General features: G+C 46.7%; 2 protein-coding genes across 3 annotated transcripts in view; one reads left to right on the top strand and one right to left on the bottom strand.

The window, feature by feature from the left end:
• HSF2BP (heat shock transcription factor 2 binding protein) overlaps window positions 1–15,697 on the bottom strand; it is a 117,692-nt gene extending 101,995 nt beyond the window's left edge. For both annotated transcript variants that reach the window (XM_050784466.1, XM_050784467.1), the window contains exons 1-4: window positions 15,590–15,697; window positions 14,261–14,527; window positions 12,463–12,613; window positions 3,914–4,017 (exon numbers count right to left, since the gene is read on the bottom strand). In XM_050784466.1, coding sequence (XP_050640423.1) covers window positions 3,914–4,017; window positions 12,463–12,613; window positions 14,261–14,296 — 291 coding nt within the window. In that variant the 5' untranslated portion in view covers window positions 14,297–14,527; window positions 15,590–15,697. The remainder of the gene's footprint in view (window positions 1–3,913; window positions 4,018–12,462; window positions 12,614–14,260; window positions 14,528–15,589) is intronic.
• Window positions 15,698–15,740: 43 nt separating this feature from the next.
• The window catches only part of RRP1B (ribosomal RNA processing 1B), a 39,702-nt gene continuing 30,541 nt past the window's right edge, over window positions 15,741–24,901 (top strand). Inside the window, exon 1 of the mRNA XM_050784421.1 lies at window positions 15,741–15,995. Coding sequence (XP_050640378.1) covers window positions 15,866–15,995 — 130 coding nt within the window. The 5' untranslated portion in view covers window positions 15,741–15,865. The remainder of the gene's footprint in view (window positions 15,996–24,901) is intronic.

Here is a 24,901-nt window from a genome sequence, read left to right as displayed (position 1 = left end):
TCCAGTTTAATGGAATACTCATACATAACAAGTTTATCAAGCACAAAACTCCCAAGATTTCTTCAATATCTTTCTGTAGTTCATTTCTTATTTTAGCTTAACCACAATTTTTCTTTTAAAAGTTTCTTGGCTCACTGTAAGCTCTGCCTTCCGGGTTCACGCCATTCTCCTGCCTCAGCCTCCCAAGTAGCTGGGACTACAGGTGCCCACCACCACGCCCAGCTAATTTTGTGTGTGTGTATGTGTGTGTATATATATATATATATATATATATATATATATTTTTTTTTTTTTTTTTTTTTGTAGAGACGGGGTTTCACTGTGTTAGCCAAGATGGTCTCGATCTCCTGACCTTGTGATTCGCCTACCTCGGCCTCCCAAAGTGCTGGGATTACAGGCATGAGCCACCACGCCTGGCCAATATTCTGCAACTGTTTTGCCTTCACCAGGAAGCTGGGATCTTTTCCCTCGAGAGTCCAAACATTGCTACTGCCAGGACTCTTTCCTGGCCTAGCCTCCTCACATCATAAGCAGGTATCAAGACCCAGTGCACCTCCTCCACTGACCCTACAAAATCTCTGTGGAGGAAACATCTCCACCATGGCCAGGAACAAAGTCTTCCTTGTTTGAGTAGCCTTTCTCTAGGGGTTCGGAAGCTGCTTGCTCATACATCACACTTTATGATTTTGGTTCCATACTTTGTTTCTGACCTTTTCTCACATATTGAACTCAATACTTTATGCCTTTTCCTAGTGATTTTTCACTCATACAGAAGTACTTACTAGCAGCCAGGCACAGTGGCTCACGCCTGTAATCCCAGCACTTTGGGAGGCCAGGGTGGACAGATCACCTGAGGTCAGGAGTTCAAGACCAGCCTGGCCAACATGGCGAAACCTCATCTCTACTAAAAAGATACAAAAATCAGCCAGGAGTAGTGGCATGCGCCTGTAATCCCAGCTATCCAGGTGGTGGAGGTTGTGGTGAGCTGAGATTGCGCCACTGCTCTCCAGCCTGGACGACAGAGCAAGACTCTGTCTCAAAAAAAAAAAAAAGTACTTTCTAGCAATAATTTAACTTAGGATCTAGTCCCTGGATTCTTTCCTGGGTCCTCAATTCTATAAGTTTCCAGAGCCAGGTGCAGTGGCCCATGCCTGTAATCCCAGCACTTTGGGAGGCCCAAAGCAGGAGGATCACTTGAGCCCAGGAGTTCAAGACCAACCTGGGCAACATAGTGAGACCCCATCTCTATAAAAAATTTTTAAAATTGTTTTAAAAATTGTACTTCAATAGAATTGTTCTTGTAAAAAATAAAAATTTATTAATTAATTAAATTTATTTAGCTGGGTGTCATGGCACATCTCTGTAGTCCCAGCCACTCTGGAGGTCAAGGAGGAGGATCGCTTAAGCCCAGGAGGTCGAGGCTACCGCAACTATTATTGCACCACTACACTCCAGCCTGGCAATAGAGCAAGATCCTGACTCAAAAAAAATAAAAAAAATAAAATAAGTTTCTAGAGTCCTTCCTTATGATCTGTACAGGCCTGGACAGAGACTACAGCAAAGGCTACAGATAAGGCAGCTGCTAGAAGAGAAATGGCCTTGTTACAGCAACCTTGCAGGAGCCTCCCTCTGTATTCACCTTGCAGGAGCTTCCCTCTGTGTCCACCTTGCAAGGGCTTCCCTCTGTATTCACCTTGCAGGGGCTTCTCTCTGTGTTCACCTTGCAGGGGCTTCCCTCTGTGTTCACCTTGCAGGGGCTTCCCTCTGTGTTCACCTTGCAGGGGCTTCCCTCTGTGTTCACCTTGCAGGAGCTTCTCTGTATTCACCTTGCAGGAGCTTCCCTCTTGTATCCACCTTGCAGGGGGCTTCCCTCTGTATTCACCTTGCAGGGGCCTCCCTCTGTATTCACCTTGCAGGGGCTTCCCTCTGTGTTCACCTTGCAGGAGCTTCCCTCTTGTATCCACCTTGCAGGGGGCTTCCCTCTGTATTCACCTTGCAGGGGCCTCCCTCTGTATTCACCTTGCAAGGGCTTCTCTGTATTCACCTTGCAGGGGCTTCCCTCTGTGTTCACCTTGCAGGGGCTTCCCTCTGTATTCACCTTGCAGGGGCTTCTCTGTATTCACCTTGCAGGGGCTTCTCTGTATTCACCTTGCAGGGGCTTCCCTCTGTGTTCACCTTGCAGGGGCTTCTCTGTATTCACCTTGCAGGTGCTTCCCTCTGTAGGCACCTTGCAGGGGCTTCTCTGTATTCACCTTGCAGGGGCTTCCCTCTGTATGCACCTTGCAGGGGCTTCCCTCTGTATTTACCTTGCAGGGGCTTCTCCGTATTCACCTTGCAGGGGCTTCTCTGTATTCACCTTGCAGGGGCTTCTCTGTATTCACCTTGCAGGGGCTTCCCTCTGTATTCACCTTGCAGGTGCTTCCCTCTGTAGGCACCTTGCAGGAGCTTCTCTGTATTCACCTTGCAGGAGCTTCCCTCTGTATTAAATTGGACTACTGAACAAGATTTTTAACTATACATAGGGAATAGCTGGGTGAAATATTCCCACATTTTAAGGTCAAAGTTCCAGGGCAACAAAACCCTAGTGATTTCAAGCTACTTTACCGTGGCTGTTTCTTCCTTCTCAGTATGCATTTACTCGAATGGCTTCTTTTTTTTTTTTTTTTTTTTTGAGATGGAGTCTCGCTTTGTCATCCAGGCTGGAGTGCAGTGGCACGATTTCGGCTCACTGCAACCTCCACCTCCCGGGTTCAGGCAATTCTCCTGCCTCAGCCTCCCAAGTAGCTGGGATTACAGGCACCTGCTACTATGCCCGGCTAATTTTTGTATTTTTAGTAGAGACCGGGTTTGATCATGTTGGCCAGGCTGGTCTCGAACTCCTGACCGCAAGCGAACTGCCCACCCTGGCCTCACAAAGTGCTGGGATTACAGGCTTGAGCCACTGCACTTGGCCTGTTAGTACCATTATTATTCAAAACAAAAATATATCCAGGCCCCAAATTTTATAGTGTCGGAATATTTCTAGTTGTATGGAAAAGGAAGTTATGCCACACAAAAAGTTAAGCAATTTTTAAGAAATATTAGTTTATCTAATATTTATATAAAATATAACTGGCTAAAATATAATAATCCCCAAATTAATTACATGTACTTCTGATTTAATACACCTATCTCCAACTATAAGATATTATGTACATTTTTTTCCCTCAAGATTCTTATTGCTATGGTTTGGATGTGGTTTGTCCCCATCTAAACCATGTTGAAATTTGATCCCCAATGTGGCACTCTTGAGAGGTGGGGCCTAGTGGGAGGTGTATGGGTCATGTGAGTGGATTCCTCATGAATCGATTAATGTGCTCTCTAGAGGGTGAGTGAGTTCTTGCTCTCACAGGAATGGATTAGTTTCCCTGAGAGCAGGCTGGTAAAGAGTCTGGCTTCCTCAGTTTCTCTCTCTTGCTTTCTCTCATCATGTGATCTCGTCACACAGCCCGCTCCCCTTCTGTCATCATTTGAAGCAGCCTGAGGCCCTCACCAGAAAAAGATGCCCAATCTTGAACCTTCCAGCCACCAAAATCTCGACATAAATAAACCTCTTTTCTGTATAAGTTACTCAGTCTCAGATATTTTGTTACAGCAACACAAAATGAACTCAGATAATTATGAACCTTTATGTTGTAGGGCAGATTTTTAAACATAAAAGTTAAAACATACCAAGTGAATAACCTATGTGTTAAATGTTTACAAAATCCATCTGTTCAACTACATTCCAACACACTCAGAATACACACATTTACAAATACAATTTATTGAGGATTAAGAGTAAAAAATTCAGACCCACTGCTTATCATAAGTGAAAGGCTGTAAACCAATCCCACTTTCTGGCATGGTGAGAGCCTGTCCCTAAGCATGGTACCTTCTTGTCTCTTATGCTGTCGGCCTGCACGGTTTCCAGGCGGGCTTTAAAGTGCTCACAATCCATTTTCAGCTGCTCTAGTTCTTGCTCTTTCCTTTCCAGGTCTAGGAGAAAGAGACATAAAACTTCTTAAGATATTTCAAGTCACTAATCTCTCCCTAAGCACCTATTTTGCCCAGTCTTGACTTATTAAAACATGCACTAATTACTTAGGTAAGAACATCTGCATTTCTTGACTTCTAACCTGTTCTTGAATAATCAATATTCTAAAAGTCTTGTTCTCTAAATTCATCTCAGTTTTTAGCCCATAGCACAAAGGACTTTGGTTTTCTGTTCTGTGTTTTTAAGGCTTCGCTTTACTGCCAGACAGTACTCAAGGCTTCAAGAAAATGTGTTATTTAAAGGATTGAAAGCAGAGCTGAGAAGCCCGACTGTCTCATGGCACAGACTTGTCGCTACTCCATGAAAAGCAGAAGGCAGCTCAGGGAGTGCACGGCGCCAGCACAGGCTGATTCACAAAGCTAGTGTCACCCACTGGCAGACTGACTCAATGGGAACAACTGCAGTAGTCGGCACTGGAGGAGGGAAATAACAGTGATAAAAAAGAGAAAATGCTACAGTGAAAGAGTGGGAACTACATAGTACTTCCTCTCCACCACATTCATTTAGTTGATGAGTCAACAACAACCAACAAAAATCTCAAAAAAATCCATGTCAATAAACCAAGCAAAAGCATTATCAACTTTAAATTTAAAATATTATGTTGCAGAAATACTGACATTCAAAAAAATCAAATACATAATACAAAGTTTTAAGTGTTTGATCTCAAGAGCTAGGAAATCATCAGTTTTTATGCCAACATATACCAAGATTTGAGGGTGCTAAGAGCTAATGGTCTAACTTCTCTGATTAAAGTAGCAATGCTTTAGGACAGTGATTCTCAAACTTCAGTGTACATCAGAATCCCTGGAGGACCTGATAATACAGTGTCGGCTGGGTCCCACCCACAGTTTCCAATTTGGAACCCCTGAGGTGAGCCTGAGAATTTACATTTCTAACAAGTTCCCAGGTAAGACTCATGCTGCCTGTCTGGGACCCACATTTTAAGAACTACTTCTGGGCAATAACCTGGTCTCTCATCACCAATTAAATAAAATGAACATGCAACACATGACCAGCAACAGCAAACAAGGGAATCCATCCACAGGAATGTGAAAGAGCAAAAAAAATGAAGAGTAATGGAAGGCAGCTACCTATTATTTGTCACATGAAGGAATTTCACTTCTTTACACATTCCCTCTCCTAATCCTTGAACCGAGAAAAACACAAGGCAACTCTGCTTATCTGTCTCATTCTTATACTCTCACTTGGGATGAGTGAGAAAGCCTCAAAGAGCCAGGCGCCTGGAAAACGGAACATTACTCCACCCTAGAGGAGAAAAAGCTCACAAACACTTCCTCAATTATGTGCAAACAAACGAGAAGGGGTAGGGCTTTCGAATCTAGGGATCCGAGAGGACAAGAGGAAGCCCGAATAAGAAACTTATGGGGACTGCTTAGAACACATGTGTATCCCCAAAGCCCTAAAGGAAACTTTAATAAAGGAAGGAAGAAATAAAGCTAGTCTCTAAATTTTCTAGAGACCCTGTCCCAGAAGAAAGATTAGAACCTAAAAGTAAATATTCAGACCAGCTAAACAGTATACAATTGGCTGGCAAAGCTTCTTATAAAATGTGTTTCTCAGGGGCCAGGCTCGGTGGCTTACGCCTGTGTAATTCCAGGGCTTTGGAAAGCCGAGGTGGGAGGATCGCTTGAGGCCAGGAGTTCGAGACCAGCCAGGGTAAGAACCCCATCTCTCAAAAAAAAAAAAAGTGTTTCTCAGAAATAGAGCAAAGTGCCATTGGACTATATCCTCTCCCTCAAATCACAGTTTCATCTTCTGCTCTTTTAAGAAATATTATGCCACAATGACTTTTACTGGAATTCTTGATTTTATCCTAATCCTGGCCAAAAAAATCAACTAGCAAGCACTATGCTTTAAAAACTACATACTTGTATTATTTGTAACAATGTCAAATGGAAATACATTATTTATACACATACACACTACAATCATCATATATGAAATACCACCTACAGTCATAGACAAAAAAGAACAAACTGAAAAACTAAGACGAAATTTCTGTGATTTAAAATTTTTCTTTGCATTTAACTGTTAAATTTGGCTTCTACTATTAAACTATATATTACTCAAACATGATAAAGGAGATAGGAAATCTCTACAAGCCTTATTATGTATAAAAACCTGTGGGAATTAACTGTGACCACCCAAAAGGGCTCTCTTGCATTATGGTAATTTCATAACCACTTGTTCTAGACAGCTGTACGCAACCCTAGTGTAAGTTAACACACCAAAAGGACAGGGTTAAAACATCCGACTCTAGGACTCTACGGTAGGCAATCTCAGAATTCCGGTCAGTCAGGGAGGCCACACCCATCCACGCTAGGATCCTGGGGAGGTGGCAAGTGCCCTTCTGCTGTGTGAGGCCGCCGCCTTGTGGCCAGATGGGAACATTGCTGCCGCCTTGGAACACAACTCTGACCTTGCATTTTCAACTTGGCCCGCTGTGTGCCTGCTACCTAAAAGCACCCTGAAGGCAGGGATTTGCATACGTTTTCTTCTATGCCTACCCTCCAAATGTCTATATGGAACATAGTAGGCAATACAAAAATATTTGTCACATAAATTTATTTCACTTCTTTATACATTCCTTCTGCTAATCTTTGAACCAATAAAAACACACAGCTACTTTGGTTATCTGTATGTCTCATTCTTACACAATAAGAATATATTACTTTTGTAATTTTTTTAAACCCAAGAGACAGAAATAATATGAACAGTGAATATTACAAACAACCTAAATCATAGACCATTAAAACATCTATGTATCTTCTGAAACAACATTTATTTTATTTATTTTATTTTTTTTTTTGAGACGGAGTTGCTCTGTTGCCCAGGCTAGAGTGCAGTGGGGAGATGGCACGATCTCAGCTCACTGCAACCAACATCTCCCAGGTTCAAGCGATCCTCCCAACTCAGCCTCCTGAGTCGCTAGGGCTACAGGCACCCGCCACCACGCCTGGCTAATTTTTGTATTTTTAGTAGAGATGGGTTTCACCATGTTGGCCAGGCTAGTCTTGAACTCCTGACCTCAAGTGATCTGCCCATCTTGGCCTCCCAAAGTGCTGAGATTACAGGCGTGAGCTGCTGCAAGCAGCTGATAATCATTTCTTAATACAGGTCTAATAACATGAGAATGGCTGTATCTCTTAATACTCAACTTATTCACAGGGAGGGTACAGAAAGCTAGAAATGAAAAGAAGGGTTTCTAAAACACTAATCAAAGAAAACTGCACAAACGGCATCAATTTATCTTACTATTTCTTTATCACCTGGTATGTGAGGTTGGGAGTTCAAGAGCAGCCTAGACAACATGGTGAAACCCCATCTCTACTAGAAATACAAAAATTAGCCCAGCATGGTGGTACATGCCTATAGTCCCAGCTACTCGGGAGGCTAAGTTGTGAGGACTGCTTGAACCTGGGAGGCGGATGTTGCAGTGAGCCAAGATCATGCCATTGCACTTCAGCCTGGGCGACAGAGCAAGACTTCATCTCATTAAAAAAAAAAAAAAAAAAAAAAAAAAAAAAAAAACTAAGATCAATCTTGAACTCAAATTAATTCTGTTGATTTCCCAAACCAGAGTCAGGGAACTTTGCTTTCCATTCACTGACACACATACATGACATGAATAGTAGGGTGGTCAGGGGTGATATTCAAGCACTACACGCCTCTTCCCCCTCCATCTTGACCACCTTTCCACCTCCTCTGTCCATAAGCTCCCCAAGTGTTTTTTTCTCTACTTTCCTGTGTTCTAGATAATCTCCACCCTGATCTGTGCCCCAAGAGGCGGATGTGAAGTCCCATAGCAACAGGGCTCCCTCGTCCTATGGCTTCTTGTTGGATGCAGTAGCAGCCCTGCAGGAAACTGGAGGACAGGAGGAGATGACTAAGGGTGGGACCTGTCTCCCCACTCCATCCTCCCTGCTGGGCTTCATCCTTCTGAGTGAGGCCACAGGTGCTGTCAAGCATCTTGTCCAGAGCAACGCCTCTCACCAAGTCTGGTACCTCTCTCCCTTCTCCTGCTCCTTCAACCTAGGGGAGGCGATGGCGCTCCACTCGTCAGTTCCTGGATGCTTCTTTCTCCAGGCACTGGTTCCCTGAACCCTGATCACACTTTAATCTCTTCACTTTACTGTTTACTCCTTTTGTTCCCTGCCAAGATATGGATGTGACAAACTCTTGATGTTCTTTCATTTGGGCCACAATAAACTCTGAGTCAAAGTAATAATCCTTTTTTGGTGCTCACTCTTTGGTTCCACTCTTCATGGACATTTCTCAAGTTCTTATTTCTACAGACTACAAATAATTCTTCCCAGAACTGAAATGGGGGTACCTCATATCAAACTCTGTAAATTAATCTCAAAATATCCTACAAACACTTTAGAAATAACATAGTGCAGTGGTTTTCAAATCCTACTGCTAAGAATCTAACAGTACCCGGGGAACAATTACAGTCTCATAAACATTTAATTAATACCCTATTTTACAATGTTATTTAAACTTTTTATTTGGAAGTAATTTCAAATTCACAAAAACTAATACAGAAAAAAAAATGCCCATATATCTCTTTACCCAGACTTACCTACCATTAACATTTTGTTTGCCTCATTTGCTCATCATTTATTTAATTTAAAAAAAATTTTTTTTAGAGATGGAGCTTCCCTCTGTTGCCCAGGCTAGAGTACAGTGGCACGATCTCGACTCACTGTCACTTCTGCCTCCCGGGCTCAAGCGACTCTCTTGCCTCAGCCTCCTGAGTAGAGTAGCTGAGATTACAGGTGTGCTGACAGCACCTGGCCTTTTGTTTGTTTTTGTTTTTTGGGAGTTTGCTTTTTTTTTTTTTGAAAAAAAATGTTAAATACAAAAATGAGCCGGGCATGATGGTGCACACCTGTAGTCCCAGCTACTCGGGAGAGGGAAAGGGAAGGGAGAGGGAGGGGGAAAGGAGAGGGAGGGGGAAGGGAGAGGGAGGGGGAAGGGAGAGGGAGGGAAGGGAGAGGGAAGGGAGGGAGAGGGAAAGGAGGGAGAGGGAAGGGAGGGAGAGGGGAGGGAGAGGGAAGGGAAGGGAGAAGGGAGAAGGAAGGAAGGAAAAGAGAGAAAGAAAGAAGGGCATGCAGATGCAGTAGGGTGCTCCCTATAATCAGCCAGGGAGATAATGATAGACAAAATCAGGGGCCCTGCACTCCCAACAACTTATAAAGTAAAATGGAAATAAAACCATGTGTCTGAAGGAGAAGCATAGGGTACCATGACAACATTTCAAAGGAAGATGGATCACATCAAGGTAGTCAGATTAGGCAGCGACTCTGGGCCAAGGCTGTGCCCAGTAACATAAAGGTTTTTAAGCTGTAGCATGGTTTTGTTTAGGTTTTTGGATGATAGTGAGTTTGGGTGGGTTTTTTAGGTTATTGTTCTTTATCCGAAAAACAAAGAGAAGCTTCTGAAGACTTACGCAGGTGAATAGCATCATCAGATTGAACTGTCACAAACTACTCAGGCTACGGTGTATCCGAGTGACTGGAGAGTGGCAGTGAGGAGACTGCCAGTGGAAGACAGAACACAGCAGTGGAGACAGACGCAGGCTGATGATTCAGGATGCATCCATGAAGTAACACTCACAAGACTTACCGGTGGACAGGTTTCATGGGGAGTGGTGAGGAAGAGAGACAGGTAACAAGGAAGACTCCTGGGTCTCTAGTCTGGGTGGGGTGCTCTGAGGAGACTGAGACAGGCCAGTGTAAGACAGGGGCAGAGGATGGATAGCATGAGGCAGACATGACAACAGGAAGTAAACATTAGCCTGCACCGAGAAAGCAAAAGTCTGTCCTGACTTCTGTCCGGCTGGAATAACACACACAGATAAAGTCGGGTGCCAAGTTAACAGAAAATCTCTCTCAAAGACAACGCAACCGTAAAGTGTCGTAACGGCCTCTTCTTTGAATGACTGCCTACTTCTTATTCACCGAGAAGCCTGATTCTGTAAAATACCAGACTCGCAGAAATTTGGTTGTTTGAAATTACACAAGAAAGAAGATCCCACTCTTGCCTGCAGGATCTAAGTCACTGTGACACAGAAAAGAACCCTATTTCCAGCTACTGCAGAGCTTCAAGTAAGGGATTTCTAGAACAATGTTCCACGTCTATTTGAACTTTGTAGTTTTCAAGGAAACAGGACCTGGGTCCACTTCACAGTCAGACTTGATAATGATCCCTTTAGACACAGTTCTATTTTGCTTCATTTATGCTTCACCTAATACCACTCTCTCTCTAAGTCCTATAACAACTCTATCTTCTTCTTCGTTGAGATGCCCCCCCAGTTTCTTGGTGTTCTGGTATGGTTTTCCTCATTGCAGAGTCATAAACCTCACTCTGTCAGACTGTGGGTCTGTTCCTGGTGACCTTAGACTGATTAGGCTAGGGCAAACATTTAGAATTTGAAATAATCATGAAATAAGCAGGAAGAAATGCCAAGTAGGAGTCAGGCACAAGGCCTTGAGCTTGGAGAGTTCTGGGCTAGAGACTAAATCCAGCAGCCACTGGCATCAGGATGGTAACTGAAGCTATGAGTGTACATGAGACTGCCTAGAGAGAAGCCATGGGGTGAGGCAAGAAGGGGGGCCTAGGCCTGAGCCTCAAGCTCTATTTGAAGGCTGCTAAACAGAAGGATAAATTTCAGCAAAGCGGAATAAGCAGGAATTGCCAGAGAGATTATGGGGGAAAAGGTGACTCTATAGCCTGGGGGAGGCCAGGACTATGAGATAAGATCTCCCAAAGTCCCACCGTGATCAAGTGACCACAGATTTGTTTGTGGCCCTCACTCAAGTTTGATTTTGGCAGGGAGACTGATCACTAAAGACATTCATGTTAACTAACTCATGAGACCCTGATGTACTTTTTAGAATGCCAGTTTATTAATTTACAGTGAGACTATAACATGCACCGCTACTGGTGTGTGCCTATTTATCTTCCTTTCCTGAAGACAAATGCACAAGGAATGACTAATCTCAGAAAGTTGCTGGATGAGCATGAAATCAAAACTAGGGAAAGTAAGAAGTCAATGACCTGACATTTTGGCAACCAATGACATGGCATACATCTGGCAGGGTCCCAGTGGGAAAGAGAAATCAACTCAGATGTTGAGACTTTTCTGAAAGGACCACTTACAGAGGGGAGAGCAGAGATAACGGAACCATCAAGAGACACTGAGGTACCCAGGGACCAGCAACAGCCCTACAGCCAAAGCAGCAGGGGAAGAAAACAGCATTCCTGGAGTCCAGCAAGAGCTAGGACTATGGAGGAGGCCTCTAGACAGGAGTATTTGTTCTGGAGGGATGCAGCTACTGCCACAGAACAGTAGCAAAGCAGGGTGGGAGCGGGAAGAAACACTCCAACCTCTCTCTCCACCCAGCAATACCTTCCATTGGTGAGCCCCACTGGCAGCCAGCAAGGGAACCAGGGAAATCCCGTCTGCAGGAATCTACCTCCCAGAGCACACCACAGGGCAGAGAAGAACGGATCCGAGGACTTCGGAGAGAATACAAACAGGGCGAGGCACTGCGGTAACCATGAGAACTGTCCCTTCTAACTGGATATGGCTGGCCCACTGACCAGACACATTTGCACATGCCAGAAACTCATATTCTTGGGGTGACCTATCTTCTTGTCTGGATGAGTGCTAGACCTACCTGGGCCCCCTGGATGCACCTTTTCTAGAGGGCACACAGTGAGGGCTAACAACCAAATGTCATGCAGTAAATTGGCCTTAACCGTCAAAGGCTGATTTAATCGTGACTTGGCCTCAATCAGGCAAGTGCTGAGACAATCTCAGAATATCTCCAGGAACTTCAATAGGCTCCTAAACTGGTATTCAACACAATGGCTCAGCTCAAATCTCAAAAGTCTGAATGGACACCAGAAAGCCTAAATTTCAATCAGTTCTAGAAACTGGCTCACCCATCTACCTAAAGATAAATGAACACAATTCCAGCTATCTGTACTGACAAGTAAACTCCATGCAAGGTTTCCAGATGGCAAGAACCTTGACTTATGACAGTAAGTACTTAATTTTCAGAATAGAGCTTTTCAGTTATCAAAAGTATAAAATTCTTCTGCCAATGAAGAAAGTGAGAGAGAAATAGAAGCTGATAATAGATGCTCAGGAAACTGGCAACCAACTTATACCAACTTACATATGTCCAAGTCACTACATTGAGGAAACCTCCCTTTCTTAGGTCATCAGACTCTCCCAAGTATCATCGCAAGGACTGCAAGAGTACCTTAAAATTGGTTTACAATTATTTACCTAAGGTAAATCTGCTAGAACAAATTACTGTTACCACCAATGACTGTTGAAAATGAAGACTCACTTTTTTCTACAATCTTTAATTTCTGGAAGCTCTCCAGCACCTCCCCATTTAGTATTCTGGGTAAGAAGTCCCGTATTTGCATCACTTCAGTTGTCAGCCGTTCCAGGTCCTTCTTTCTGACTTTAACAAATTCCTCTTTAGTACCTATGTGCTAAAAGAACAAGCAGATCTTTTATTTCTCTTCACATGACAAAAAAAAAAAAACAGCCCAAGTCAACCTGCTTTTCTTTCACACCTCTTATGTTCATTGTTATTTCAAATCATGTCTCTACCTACTGTATGTTCTGCTATAGATCTATTTTATGTATATGTAAACATTTTGAAAGCTGAAGCTTCAGCCTTCAAAAAGGGAGCCACACGTTAGAAATAATAAGAGAAAACAGGCCAGGCATGGTGGCTTACACTTGAAATCCCAGGAATTTGGGAGGCCAGGAGTTCAACACCAGTCTGAGCAACATAGAGAGACCCTGTCACTACAAAAATATGAAAACGTGCCCAGGAGGCCGGGCGCGATGGCTCACGCCTGTAATCCCAGTACTTTGGGAGGCCGAGGCGGGTGGATCACCTGAGATCAGGAGTTCAAGACCAGCCTGGCCAACATGGTGAAACTCCATCTCTACTAAAAATACAAAAATTAGCCAGGCGTGGTGGCATGCACCTGTAATCCCAGCTACTCAGCAGGCTGATGCGGGAAGAAGGTTTGAGTCCAGGAGTTGGAGGCTGCAGTGAGCTATGATCATGCCACTGCCCTCCAGTCTGGGCAACAGAGCAAGAACACGAAAAACGAAAGTCATACAAGAGCTCTATTCCTAAAAGTCAAAGAAAACGCCTGCAACTTTTTATCATTGCAGCACCAAACTAATCAGGAGAAAAAGGAAGTCATCTAGACTGGTTTCCCACTGGGTTTGCTAAGCCTTCTGCCCGTGATCTCATCTATTCACCCCAAGCCTCCAAGATCGTCCAGATGGAAATTAAGTCACGGGAGCTTGGTGACTCTCAATGCAGCACAAATAATAAGGAGTGGAAGCAGGATGTGAACACGGGTCTGGCCCCAGAGTCCAAGCGCCTTCTCCATCCCATGCAATCAGTTAGTTATAAAATCGATGGAGCGGCCGGGCGCAGTGTAATCCCAGCACTTTGGGAGGCCGAGACGGGCGGATCACGAGGTCAGGAGATCGAGACCGTCCTGGCCTACACGGTGAAACCCCGTCTCTACTAAAAAATACAAAAAACTAGCCGGGCGAGGTAGCGGGCGCCTGTAGTCACAGCTACTCAGGAGGCTGAGGCAGGAGAATGGCTTGAACCCGGGAGGCGGAGCGTGCAGTGAGCTGAGATCCGGCCACTGCACTCCAGCCTGGGCGACAGAGCGAGACTCCGTCTCAAAAAAAAATAAAATAAAATAAATAAAAAATCGATGGAGGGCAGATTCTGAGACTGACGCTGTCTCGCTAAGTCCCGGAGCACGGGGCCAGGGCCTTCGGAAGGGAACTGGGCTTCCACAGGGCAGAGAGAGGTGACCATCCATCCCACGCTCCCATGCCCACTTTGGCGCCATTGAGTGCCCCCACCGCGCGCAGCCTCACAGACCGGGTCCCCGCGTGGGTTTGAGGCGAAAGTCGCCTCCCACCCACGTCTTCGCCCCGCTCCGGCCCAGCTCACGCTGTCCGGGGAGGAAGTCTCCAGGCCTCCCCCAAGCACACGACAGCAGGCCGTCTCCGAGCGCACTGGGAGCGGCCCTGAGGGGAGCGAATGGCGACGGCTCAAACACGCTGGCGGTGGGCAGGGCTTCCTCACTGACCCTGCAGGCCTTCTCAGCACCGCCCGCTTCGCCCATAGCAGCCGCGGCCTCGGCTCCGTTCTCCTGCGCGGCGGCGTGCCCTCTGACCCCTGACGCCAGAAAGCGCGGGAACGTGTCCACGCCGGGGGTCGGGAACGGAGAGGCGCGAGGCTCAAACCTCGCAGAATTTGCGCAGTATTCTCGGCCGAGAGCGCAAGGAGTGGTCTTGGCGAGGTCCCACTTTGGCTCTTCTGGCTTAGCCGGGGTTTTAAATTTAGCCGGGGTTATCTGCAAAGCAGAAGGAAAGTCAGCCCCTGATGTAAGTGTCAAGTAAAATAAATCGGATGAGTCCTTTCCTGTTTGGCGAGGAATGCTACACTAAGGGGGACTGTTTCAAACTGGCAGTCTTTGCTGGAAACCTCGCCTCCGCGGTTCGCCTTCCCTCGCTCGGATTCAGGCGCTTTTATGTTAAGGGTTGAATTTTTGTGTCAACAGGCACCTCGGGAGGTCGCCCACATAACTGAGCGGAGCAACTGAGATAACCCCCGCTACGTGTGGAGTGACCTAGTCCATTAGCTTGCCCCGGCACGCCCGCTGAGTCCGCAAAATATAGGATGTTCTTGGGTTTTAGATGAACCCAAAGCTAAGATTTCTTCCCTCTCTGGAGTCAGCAAGCAGCCCGCCCTGCCCAACTCCCCTGGAAGCGCGCGTGCTCTCCAGGCTTCGGGACGCCGGCGCGGGTGCCCCAGCACTGGCACTAGGGCTCCAGAGTAAGGGGCGCGCCGACCTGCCCGAGCCTCTGCAGGCGCTGGCGGAAGGTGAGCCCTTCACCCGCTCAACAGGCCCCAGTGCCGGCCTTTCCTTCCAGTCTCAACTCCACCCGGGGGCCCGGGGGCTCCACAGTTAAAAACTCCGTGCCACGGAGATCGCAGGTGAGCTGCTGGCTCAACGGGGTGTGCTAAATGGGATTAAAGATCCTAGACTGTGGCCAGGCGCGGTGGTTCAATCCCTTAATCCCAGCGCTCAGGGAGGCCGAGGCGGGAGGATTGCTTAAGCCCAGGAGTTTGAGACCAGCCTGGACAACATAGCGAGACCCCATCTCTACAAAAATAAATAGTAGTGGGGCGTGATAGCGCGCGCCTGTAGTCTCAGCTACTTGGGTGGTCGACATGGGAGGATCGCTTGAGTCTGGGTGGTCGAGGCTGCAGTGAGCCAAGATCACCGCCAAGATCGCACCCCTGCACTCCAGCCTGGGCGACAGAGGGAGACCCTGTCTCAAAAACAAAAAATCCTAGACCGTTTACAAACAGCCGTCCGTCTCTTCCTGGCCAAGTCCTAACCCTGGCTAACCTCGCCGTGTACAGCCTGAATTTTGGCAACCGAAAGGCAGCGCCGGCGCCACTCGCACAAGAGATGGGCCGCTCCGCCCGCTGCCAGGGCCACGGCCGCGCTCACTCCCAGAGCGCGCTGCGAGCCGCGGCGCCTTTGTGACGCCATCAACCCGCGCGCCGTCGCCGCCTTCTGTGCAGTCGAGGCCCTGGCGGACGGCGGCTGGCTGCTCCGCGGCGCTCGGCTGGCGGCAGCTGCACCGCGGGTTGCGCGGCCGGGGATGCTCCAGCGGGCGCGATGGCCCCCGCCATGCAGCCGGCCGAGATCCAGTTTGCCCAGCGGCTGGCGTCCAGCGAGAAGGGCATTCGGGACCGGGCGGTGAAGAAGCTGCGCCAGTACATCAGCGTGAAGACGCAGAGGGAGACAGGTGGGCGCACGGCGGCGGTCAGCCGCGCCACATGGCGGGCCGGGGGCCGGGGCTGGGGCCAGGGCCCTGGCACGGAACGCGGCTTCCACGTGTTGTCGTGACACCCAGCGTGTGCTTAGGTTTCCGCGCTGCCAGAACCGCTTCTTGCTGTGTCTAGTGCCTTTTTACACTTGAGGAAACGGGTTGAGGGTGTTCCGTTACTTGTGAAAGTCACAGTAAGCGGGAAAGCTGAAAAAAGACCCACATGGGTCCGATTCCCCAGCCGGCATCTCGAATCACTGGGCTGCCCTCATTTGCCCTGGTGTCCGGTCGGTGATTGCCGCCTTTCTTTGACCAGCACCTTTACGTGCCGGGGCTGGAGGAGAGAAGACAGAAGCACTACTCTCGAGGATTTGTTAGTAATAAAGCAAGGAGGCAAACAGGCAAATAAAGTAGACCTTGTGTAAGTGTAGTAAAGGAAATGAAAACCAGGTAGTAGGCCGGGCGCGGTGTCTCACGCATGTAATCCCAGCACTTTGGGAAGCCGAGGCGGGCGGATGACCGGAGGTCGGGAGTTCGAGACCAGCCAGGCCAATCCAACATGGTGAAACCCCGGCTCTACTAAAAATACAAAATTAGCCGGGCATGGTGGCGCATGCCTGTAATCTCAGTACTCGAGAGGCTGAGGCAGGAGAATCGCTTGAACCTGGGAGGCGGACGTTGCGGTGAGCCGAGATCGCACGATTGCACTCCAACCTGGGCAACAAGAGCGAAACTCCGTCTCAAAAAAAGAAAGAAAGAGAGAAAGAGAGAAAACCAGGTAATAGCAAGAAGTGAAGGAGGTTGCTCTTCTTGATAGACTGTTCTGGGAAGGCCTCTCGGGTGATGTTCAGCTGAAATCTGAAGAGAGATGAGCGGAAAGCGCCTATGCAGAGGCAGGAAAGAGCTTCACGTGCCCTAGGAGTGGTTTGAAAGACCAATTAAGTTGTGGGTGGGCGGGGAGAGTGTGATGAGATGAAGTTGGAGATTGTAGGCAGTGGCCAGATCACACAGGGCTTTGTAGTGTAGATTTTAACGGCACTGCTGTTGAATGATTTCATTTACCTGATCCAAGAATATTTTCTGTAAACTCTTGAGTGAGCCCATACGATATGAACTACAATGTGTGACAGAGGTTTTAAGATAAAGTTTGATTTAGTTACTGATGGTACTAATACATTTAGAATCTGCTTAAAAGAACAGATATTATCTCCCCCATTACTGACATTCTCAGTTTGTTTTAAGAAAAATCACCAGACTACCCAAAAAAAGAAAATAAACTTTCCTGGGAAGTCTGGTAGAAAAAGGAATGAAGACCAAAATTCCTGACTTTGATTCTGTTAGGGATGTCCCTAAGAGATTTTGTTTACTCTCACAGTTCCAGGTAGTCCATATATGCTGGGGGTTTCTAAACCTAAATTGTTGACCCAGCCCTTTCCTACTTGCAACTGGGATGTGCCTTGCTAGCCTGGCTTCTCTACCTGGCACCTCACACTCAGGATGCCAAAAAACGTCATATTTTCTTTCCCCGAAAGCCTGTTGTCTGCTGCTGCTCCTCTACCACCTGTTTTCTCTTCTTTTGGTTGCTAGTTCCCACCAGCCATTCGGATTCCAGCTGGACGCAGGGGATTGTCCTGGACTCCTCTGTCTTCCTCATCCTCTTCCCCTGGCCCACATCCAGTGTCCCTCAGTCCTCCCTCCTTCGCCTCCTGATGAAATAAATTCTCTGACTGTGGGCCCTTTGCATCTCACCCAAACTTCTGCACCTGCATATTCCCTAACTGGTCTCCTTAACTTCATTTGTGTCCCCCCGAATCTGTCCTCCACAGACCAGCCCAGGGTCATCTTCCTAAAACAAATCTGATCCCACATCACCAATATTTTTTGAAATTCAGTGTCTGCAAGTCATGATCTGTCCTCAGGTGCTCTTCCTCCCTAAGCCCCATGTGACTGCTTCATGTTCTGTCAACAGAACCAGTCATGGATCTTGGTGTATAGCACACAATTTCTCACCTCTCTGCCTTTGCTTCTCCTGTTCACTCTGCAAAGAATCCCACACCTTCTTCACTCCCAGCATTCAGTTCAGTATCACTTCCTTCAAAAGCCTCCCCTAGCATCTCGCCCTACTCCTCCAGGGTCTAAAACATCCATTGTGTCTCTGTTGTAGCACTTAGCTACATTGCTGCTTAATTATCAATGTGCCATTCTACTCCCAAAACAGTGTAAGCTTCCATCTGTTTTCTTAGCCAGAAGTGGGAGTACATGCAGCCATGAAAGGTCTTGGCCTATACAAAAGTAGAAGACAAGAAGCAATACTTATGGTGCTAAAACAGCCTAGACAGAGCCTTTTGCTCAAACCCTTTGGTGAGCCAGCCCAGGATTTGCAGATGCTGAGGTTACGCGGGGGGCCTAAGACCAGTTTACACCAGTGCTCCAGAGTCCTGTCTGGTTAGTGCCTGTCACACCCAGAGTTTCTTGTCTTGTACGTCTTGTTCACCACCACATGGCATGGAGTACACTGGGCCTTCAAAAAATAACTCTGCAGCGTGAACGTCATGGACAGTGATAATGGGACAAGAAAACACACGGTCTCCGCCACAGCTATGCCCCACCACAATTAAAACACAAATTTGGAAATAACTTGGCCTGACATTTGATTCCCATTGACAGGCTCAAACTTTTTTGCATCTTGTCTTAGGCATCCTAAAGGAAATCTGAGATTTCACTCTTCCTGAAACATGAGCTGTTCTGCAGCAACATAAATAGATACCTTTGTAATTTTAAAAATAAATTGGAAATCTTTGTATTACTTTAAGTAACAGAATGTTGAGCTCATGCTTTAACTGTTCAAGTTAGGTACTCACAGTCCTAAAGTGATCACTCTCCATGGCTTTCATTCGTAAGAGCTTATTTGTCCCAATTCATTCATTCATTCATATATTTAGCAAACATTTATGGAGTGCCAACCGTGTACTATTATGTACGCTACTCTTGGCACTGGGAATATAGCAGTGGACAAAACAGTCCCTGCCTATCTTACCAGTTCTGCGACTTTAAAAATAAAGAGGGAGTAAACTAAACTAAAATGGAGAGGCATCCTAAAATCAACCTGGTGACAATTTAATTTGCATCATTGCTTTCTTTTTGGCAACATACAAAATAACAGTACATCTTATGGTTAATGCTATATTCGATTCAGTAAGAAAGTGTTTTTTTGTAATGATGGGGTTAGGGTTCTCTCCGCCCAAGAGTTATAATAAATAGGAGTTGTGGATGTTCTGACCCTGGGGCGTGTTCAAGTATAACACTTTACCCCCATCTAAAATGGCTCCTGGGCTCATTACATGGTGAGAGTAGCTGTTGGATTTGCTGATTTCAAAACCTACTGATATTTCACATGTCTACATGTCTCACTTTGATGTTCACCTCATTTGTTTTGTGTGTGTTTGTTTTTTGAGAGAGAGTTTCGTGCTTTCACCCAGGCTGGAGTGCAATAGCGCGATCTCTGCTAACTACAACCTCCACCTTCCAGTTTCAAGCGATTCTCCTGCCTCACCCTCCTGAGTAGCTGGGAGCACCCACCACCACGCCTGGCTAATTTTTGTAATTTTAGTAGAGACAGGGTTTCACCATGTTGGCCAGGCTGGTCTTGAGCTCCTGACCTCGCGATCCGGCCCGCCTCTGCCTCCCAAAGTGCTGGGATTACAAGTGTGAGCCACACCGCACGCGGCCTTTGTTTTTGTTTTTTTGAGAGACAGAGACTTGCTCTGTTGCCCAGGCTGGAGTGCAGTGGCACAGCCTCGGCTCACTGCAACCTTCACCTCCCAGGTTCAAGCGATTCTCCTGCCTCAGCTTCCCAAGTAGCTGGGACTACAGGCGTGCACCACCACGCCCAGCTAATTTTTGTATTTTTTTAGTAGAGACGAGGTTTCACTCTATGTTGGCCAGGCTGCTCTTGAACTCCTGACCTCAGGTGATCTGCCCACCTCGGCCTCCCAAAGTGCTGGGATTACAGGAGTGAGTCACTGCACCTGGCCTACCTCATTCATTTTGAAATAACTAAACCTATATTGTATTGTTGTAAAAACGTAATTGTATTAAGTTTCAGTCATTTAGCCCCAAGAAGAAAATAGAGAAGAAAAGACTGGTGAAACCAAACTGCTTCAGATAATGTACTTTGCCTTTCAGAGTTTTGAAAGTAATTCAGTAATGAGTATTTCTCTCTTTTACTTTGAATACTTCAAAAATTGGTGGCTTGTTTTTATTAAATTCCTAAGTGAACACATACACATACACACACACACACATAAATGGAAAATAGATGTTTTAAAAGGGAACCAAATAATGTGGGGTGTGGTGGCTCACGCCTGTAATCCCAACACTTCAAGAGGCCAAGGCAGGTGGATCACCTGAGGTTGGGAGTTCAAGACCAGCCTGATCAACATGGAGAAACCCCGTCTCTACTAAAAGTACAAAATTAGCCAGGTGTGGTGGCACATGCCTGTAATCCCAGCTACTCAGGAGGCTGAGGCAGGAGAATTGCTTGAACCCAGGAGTTGGAGGTTGCAGTGAACCAAGAACGTACCATTGCGCTGCAGCCTGGGCAACAAGAGCAAAACTCCACCTCAAAAAAAAAGAAAAAGAGCCGGGCGCGGTGGCTCACGCCTGTAATCCCAGCACTTTGGGAGGCCGAGACGGGCGGATCATGAGGTCAGGAGATCGAGACCATCCTGGCTAACACAGTGAAACCCCGTCTCTACTTAAAATACAAAAAAAAAAAAAAAAAAACTAGCCGGGTACAGTGGCGGGCGCCTGTAGTCCCAGCAACACGGGAGGCTGAGGCAGGAGAATGGCGCTAACCCGGGAGGCAGAGCTTGCAGTGAGCCGAGACTGCGCCACTGCACTCCAGCCTAGGCGACAGAGCAAGACTCCGTCTCAAAAAAAAAAAAAAAAAAGAAAAAGAAAAAAGGGAACAAAATGTAAATAGACCCTAGGAATAGAAAGTAAGACAATTATTATTGTAATATCTCACCAACTGAATAGTGCTTTATTCTTACAGTGTTTCACACATCTTGGGCTTGACCCTAACGATAAATCTTTCATATAGTATAGGTGATAGAACTGAGGCCCAAAAGTCAGTTGACAGTTTTCTGATACTGGGCACTTGTTGGTAGGAAGCTGGGGCCTGAGCTAAGGTTTGTTTCCGTGCTACTCTGTTGCCTCCTAGAAAAGAGACAATCAGAATATCTTTTCTCATTGTATTAGCCTGTTCTTACGCTGCTAATAAAGACATACCGGATACTGGGCACTTTATAAAGGAAAGAGGTTTAATGGACTCACAGTTCTACATGGCTGGGGAGGCCTCACAATCATGGCAGACAGCAAAGGAAAAGCAAAGCAAAGGCACATCATCCATGGCAGCCAGGCGAGAGGGTATGTGCAGGAGAGCTCCCCTTTATAAAACCGTTAGATCTCATGAGACTTATTCATTCTCATGAGAACAGCATGAGAAAAACCCATCCCCGTGATTCAGTTACCTCCCACTGGGTCCCTCCCACCACATGTGGGGATTATTACAATTCAAGGTGAGATTTGGGTGGGGACATAGCCAACCCATATTACTCACCCAGCCCACTTTGCTGCCCACTGTCCAGGGTCTATTGTCACTGTCAGAATCTACTGTTTTCCATTATGAACGCCTCTGTAGCACATCATACTGTGCCTTTGCCTGTTATAGGTGTGGGCTGTCCATAGTAGATACTGGGCAGACCACATTATCACTTACCGTTGGCTTGACCCGATGGTCTACTTACAAAACCATCTGGAGATAAATGTGCTGTTTTTAAGTGAGAAAGACCAGAATACAGAATATTTTGCCATTTAGGTCACACACACAACTGTGCTTTTCTGCACTACATGTAACTGTTCTGTAAATAAATGCACAGGAAAGATCTGGAAAGATGCACATCAGACAGGTTGCATCAGTCCCTCTGGTTCAGAGCCTGGGATTCAGGAGGCAGGGAGCAAGACAAGCTTGTGATTATATCACTTTGGTGGTGGTAAGGTTCTTTGCAATAAACGTGTTTTTATTAATTAGGACTCTTTCAGTTGCAACTTGACAGAACATCCACACCACGCTAGAGTTATTTTATTTTATTTATTTATTTGTTTATTTATTTTTTGAGATGGAGTCACGCTGTGTCGCTCAGGCTGGAGTGCAGTGGTGCGATCTTGGCTCACTGAAACCTCCACCTCCCAGGTTCCAGCAATTCTCCTGCCTCATGGAGAATCTTGGTGCCATTCTCCTGGGATTAAGTGAGTGCTCACTCCTAGTTCCTATGGGATCTGACTGTTAAAGAGCCTGGCACCTTCCTCCTCTCTTGCTATGTGACATGACAACTCCCCTTCCCCTCCAGCCAAGACAGGACGCTCCCTGAGGTCCTCACCGGAAGCAGATGCTGGAGCCATGCTTGTACAGCCTGCAGAGCCCTGAGCCAAATAAACCTCTTAGCGTCAGGTATTCCTTTGTAGCAATGCATCAGACTAAGACAATGATGTAACTGGAAGGGCAGGAGCGTTAATCAACTTAAACACAAAAAGAGGATTTAAAGGACCCAGGTGACTGTGTGGGGTCAGGCTCGGGGCACTCCTTGTCCTTGCTGGGCAGCTACGTTGTGATTCCTCTCCAAGGCTCTCCACCTTCAAGCAGGGTGTGGAGGGACTCTGTGGTCTGGGTGGGGCTTACCCCACATGGAGAGGAGGCGGCTTCCGCCAAGTCAGCAGAATTCCGTTGGCCACAGGACAGGTTCAAGGAAAGCCAAGCGACCCTCTGCAGGTAAAAATCTTCTTGCTCAGTCCTTAGGAGTCTCTAGCTCTCTCCTTACTGGACTTGAAGAGAACACACAGTTTGTACCTGCTCCCAGCCACCTTGTAACACAAGTGGATCCTGTCTGAGAATAGAGACAGTCTTTGGGGCAGCAGAGGTTGCAGTGGAGAAAAACAAAGTTCTGGCACCAGCAGTTGAGCTTCTGCACAAAGCTGTGCTTCACTTTCCCCCTTAAAACTAGCGTGGCAGCCAGGCGTGGTAGTTCACGCCTGCAATCCCAGCACTTTGGGAGGCCAAGGCGGGCAGATCACAAGATGAAGAGACTGAGACCATCCTGGCCAACATGGCAAAACCCCATCTCTACTAAAAACTACAAAACATAGCTGGGCGCGGTGGCAGGTCCCTGTAATCCCAGCTACTTGGGAGGCTGAGGCAGGAGAATCACTTGAACCCAGACGGCAGAGGTTACAGTGAGCCGAGGTTGCGCCATTGCACTCCAGCCTGGGTGACAGAGTGAGACTGTCTCAAAAAAAAAAAAAAAAATCCTTAATAGCATGAAATATCCAATCTGTTTAGTTTTTCTCATCATCTCAAATGTTTTTTATGACCAATCCAAATGAGGACCACCCGTTGCGTTTGGTTAATGTGTCTGCCAAGACGCTCTTAAATTCTAACAGTTCTTACATCTTTTTTTTTCTGTACAGTTTATTTGTTGGAGGACATAGGTCATATGCTTTGTAGAGTTTCACATATTTGGGGTTTGTTGACTGCATCCTGTTGTCTCACTTACCATGTTCCTCTGTCCCCTGTATTTCCTATAAACTAGTATTAATAGTTAAGATTTGGCCGGGCGCGGTGGCTCAAGCCTGTAATCCCAGCACTTTGGGAGGCTGAGACGAGTGGATCACGAGGTCAGGAGATCGAGACCATCCTGGCTAACATGGTGAAACCCCATCTCTACTAAAAATACAAAAAAAAATTAGCATTCGGCCGGGCGCGGTGGCTCAAGCCTGTAATCCCAGCACTTTGGGAGGCCGAGACGGGCAGATCACGAGGTCGGGAGATCGAGACCATCCTGGCTAACACGGTGAAACCCCGTCTCTACTAAAAAAAAAGTACAAAAAACTAGCCAGGCGAGGTGGCGGGCGCCTGTAGTCCCAGCTACTCAGGAGGCTGAGGCAGGAGAATGGCGTGAACCCGGGAGGCGGAGCTTGCAGTGAGCTGAGATCTGGCCACTGCACTCCAGCCTGGGCAGCAGAGTGAGACTCCGTCTCAAAAAAAAAAAAAAATTAGCCGGGCGAGGTGGCGGGCGCCTGTACTCCCAGCTACTCGGGAGGCTGAGGCAGGAGAATGGCGTGAACCCGGGATGCGGGGCTTGCAGTGAGCTGAGATCCGGCCACTGCACTCCAGCCTGGGCAACAGAGCCAGACTCCATCTCAAAAAAAAAAAAAAAAAAAAAATAGTTAAGATTTGACACAGTTGGGTTTTTGTTTTTTTGTTTTGTTTTACTTTTGTAAGAATACTTCACAGGTTGGTGCAGCGTTCTTCCTGTTGGCACCACCTCTGGCATCTGATGAGTGATTGCCTGTGCATGTTAATGATCAGTCAGTGGGTTTGGGTGTTGATGGTCTGACACATCCATTTTCAAGTTTCTTAATATTGTTTGTTTGTTTGTTTGTTTGTTTGTTCGTGAGACAGAGTTGCTCTGTTGCCCAGGTTGGAGTGCAGTGGCACGATTATAGCTTACTGCAGCCTCAAATTCCTGGGCTCAGGTCATCCTCCCACCTCAGCCACCTGAGTACTTGGGACTACAGGCACATGCCACCATGCCCTGCCAATTTTTTGTTTTGTTGTTGGGGTGTGTGTGTGTGTGTGTGTGTGTTTAAGACAGGGTCTTGCTCTGTTGCCCAACTGGAGTACAGTGTTGTAGAGACTGGGTTTTGCTGTGTTGCCCAGGCTGGTCTCAAACTCCTAAGCACAAGTGAGCCGCCACGCCTGGGTGATATCTTTTCATCTAATGTTTTATGAAGCCATTTATGATCTTGCCCAAAGCCTTTAATTC

This window comes from Macaca thibetana, chromosome 3 (assembly GCF_024542745.1).
Source record: "Macaca thibetana thibetana isolate TM-01 chromosome 3, ASM2454274v1, whole genome shotgun sequence".
Lineage (NCBI taxonomy): Eukaryota > Metazoa > Chordata > Mammalia > Primates > Cercopithecidae > Macaca > Macaca thibetana.
The sequence above is the reverse complement of the archived record's forward strand: the minus strand, read 5'-3'. Positions and strand labels throughout refer to the sequence as shown.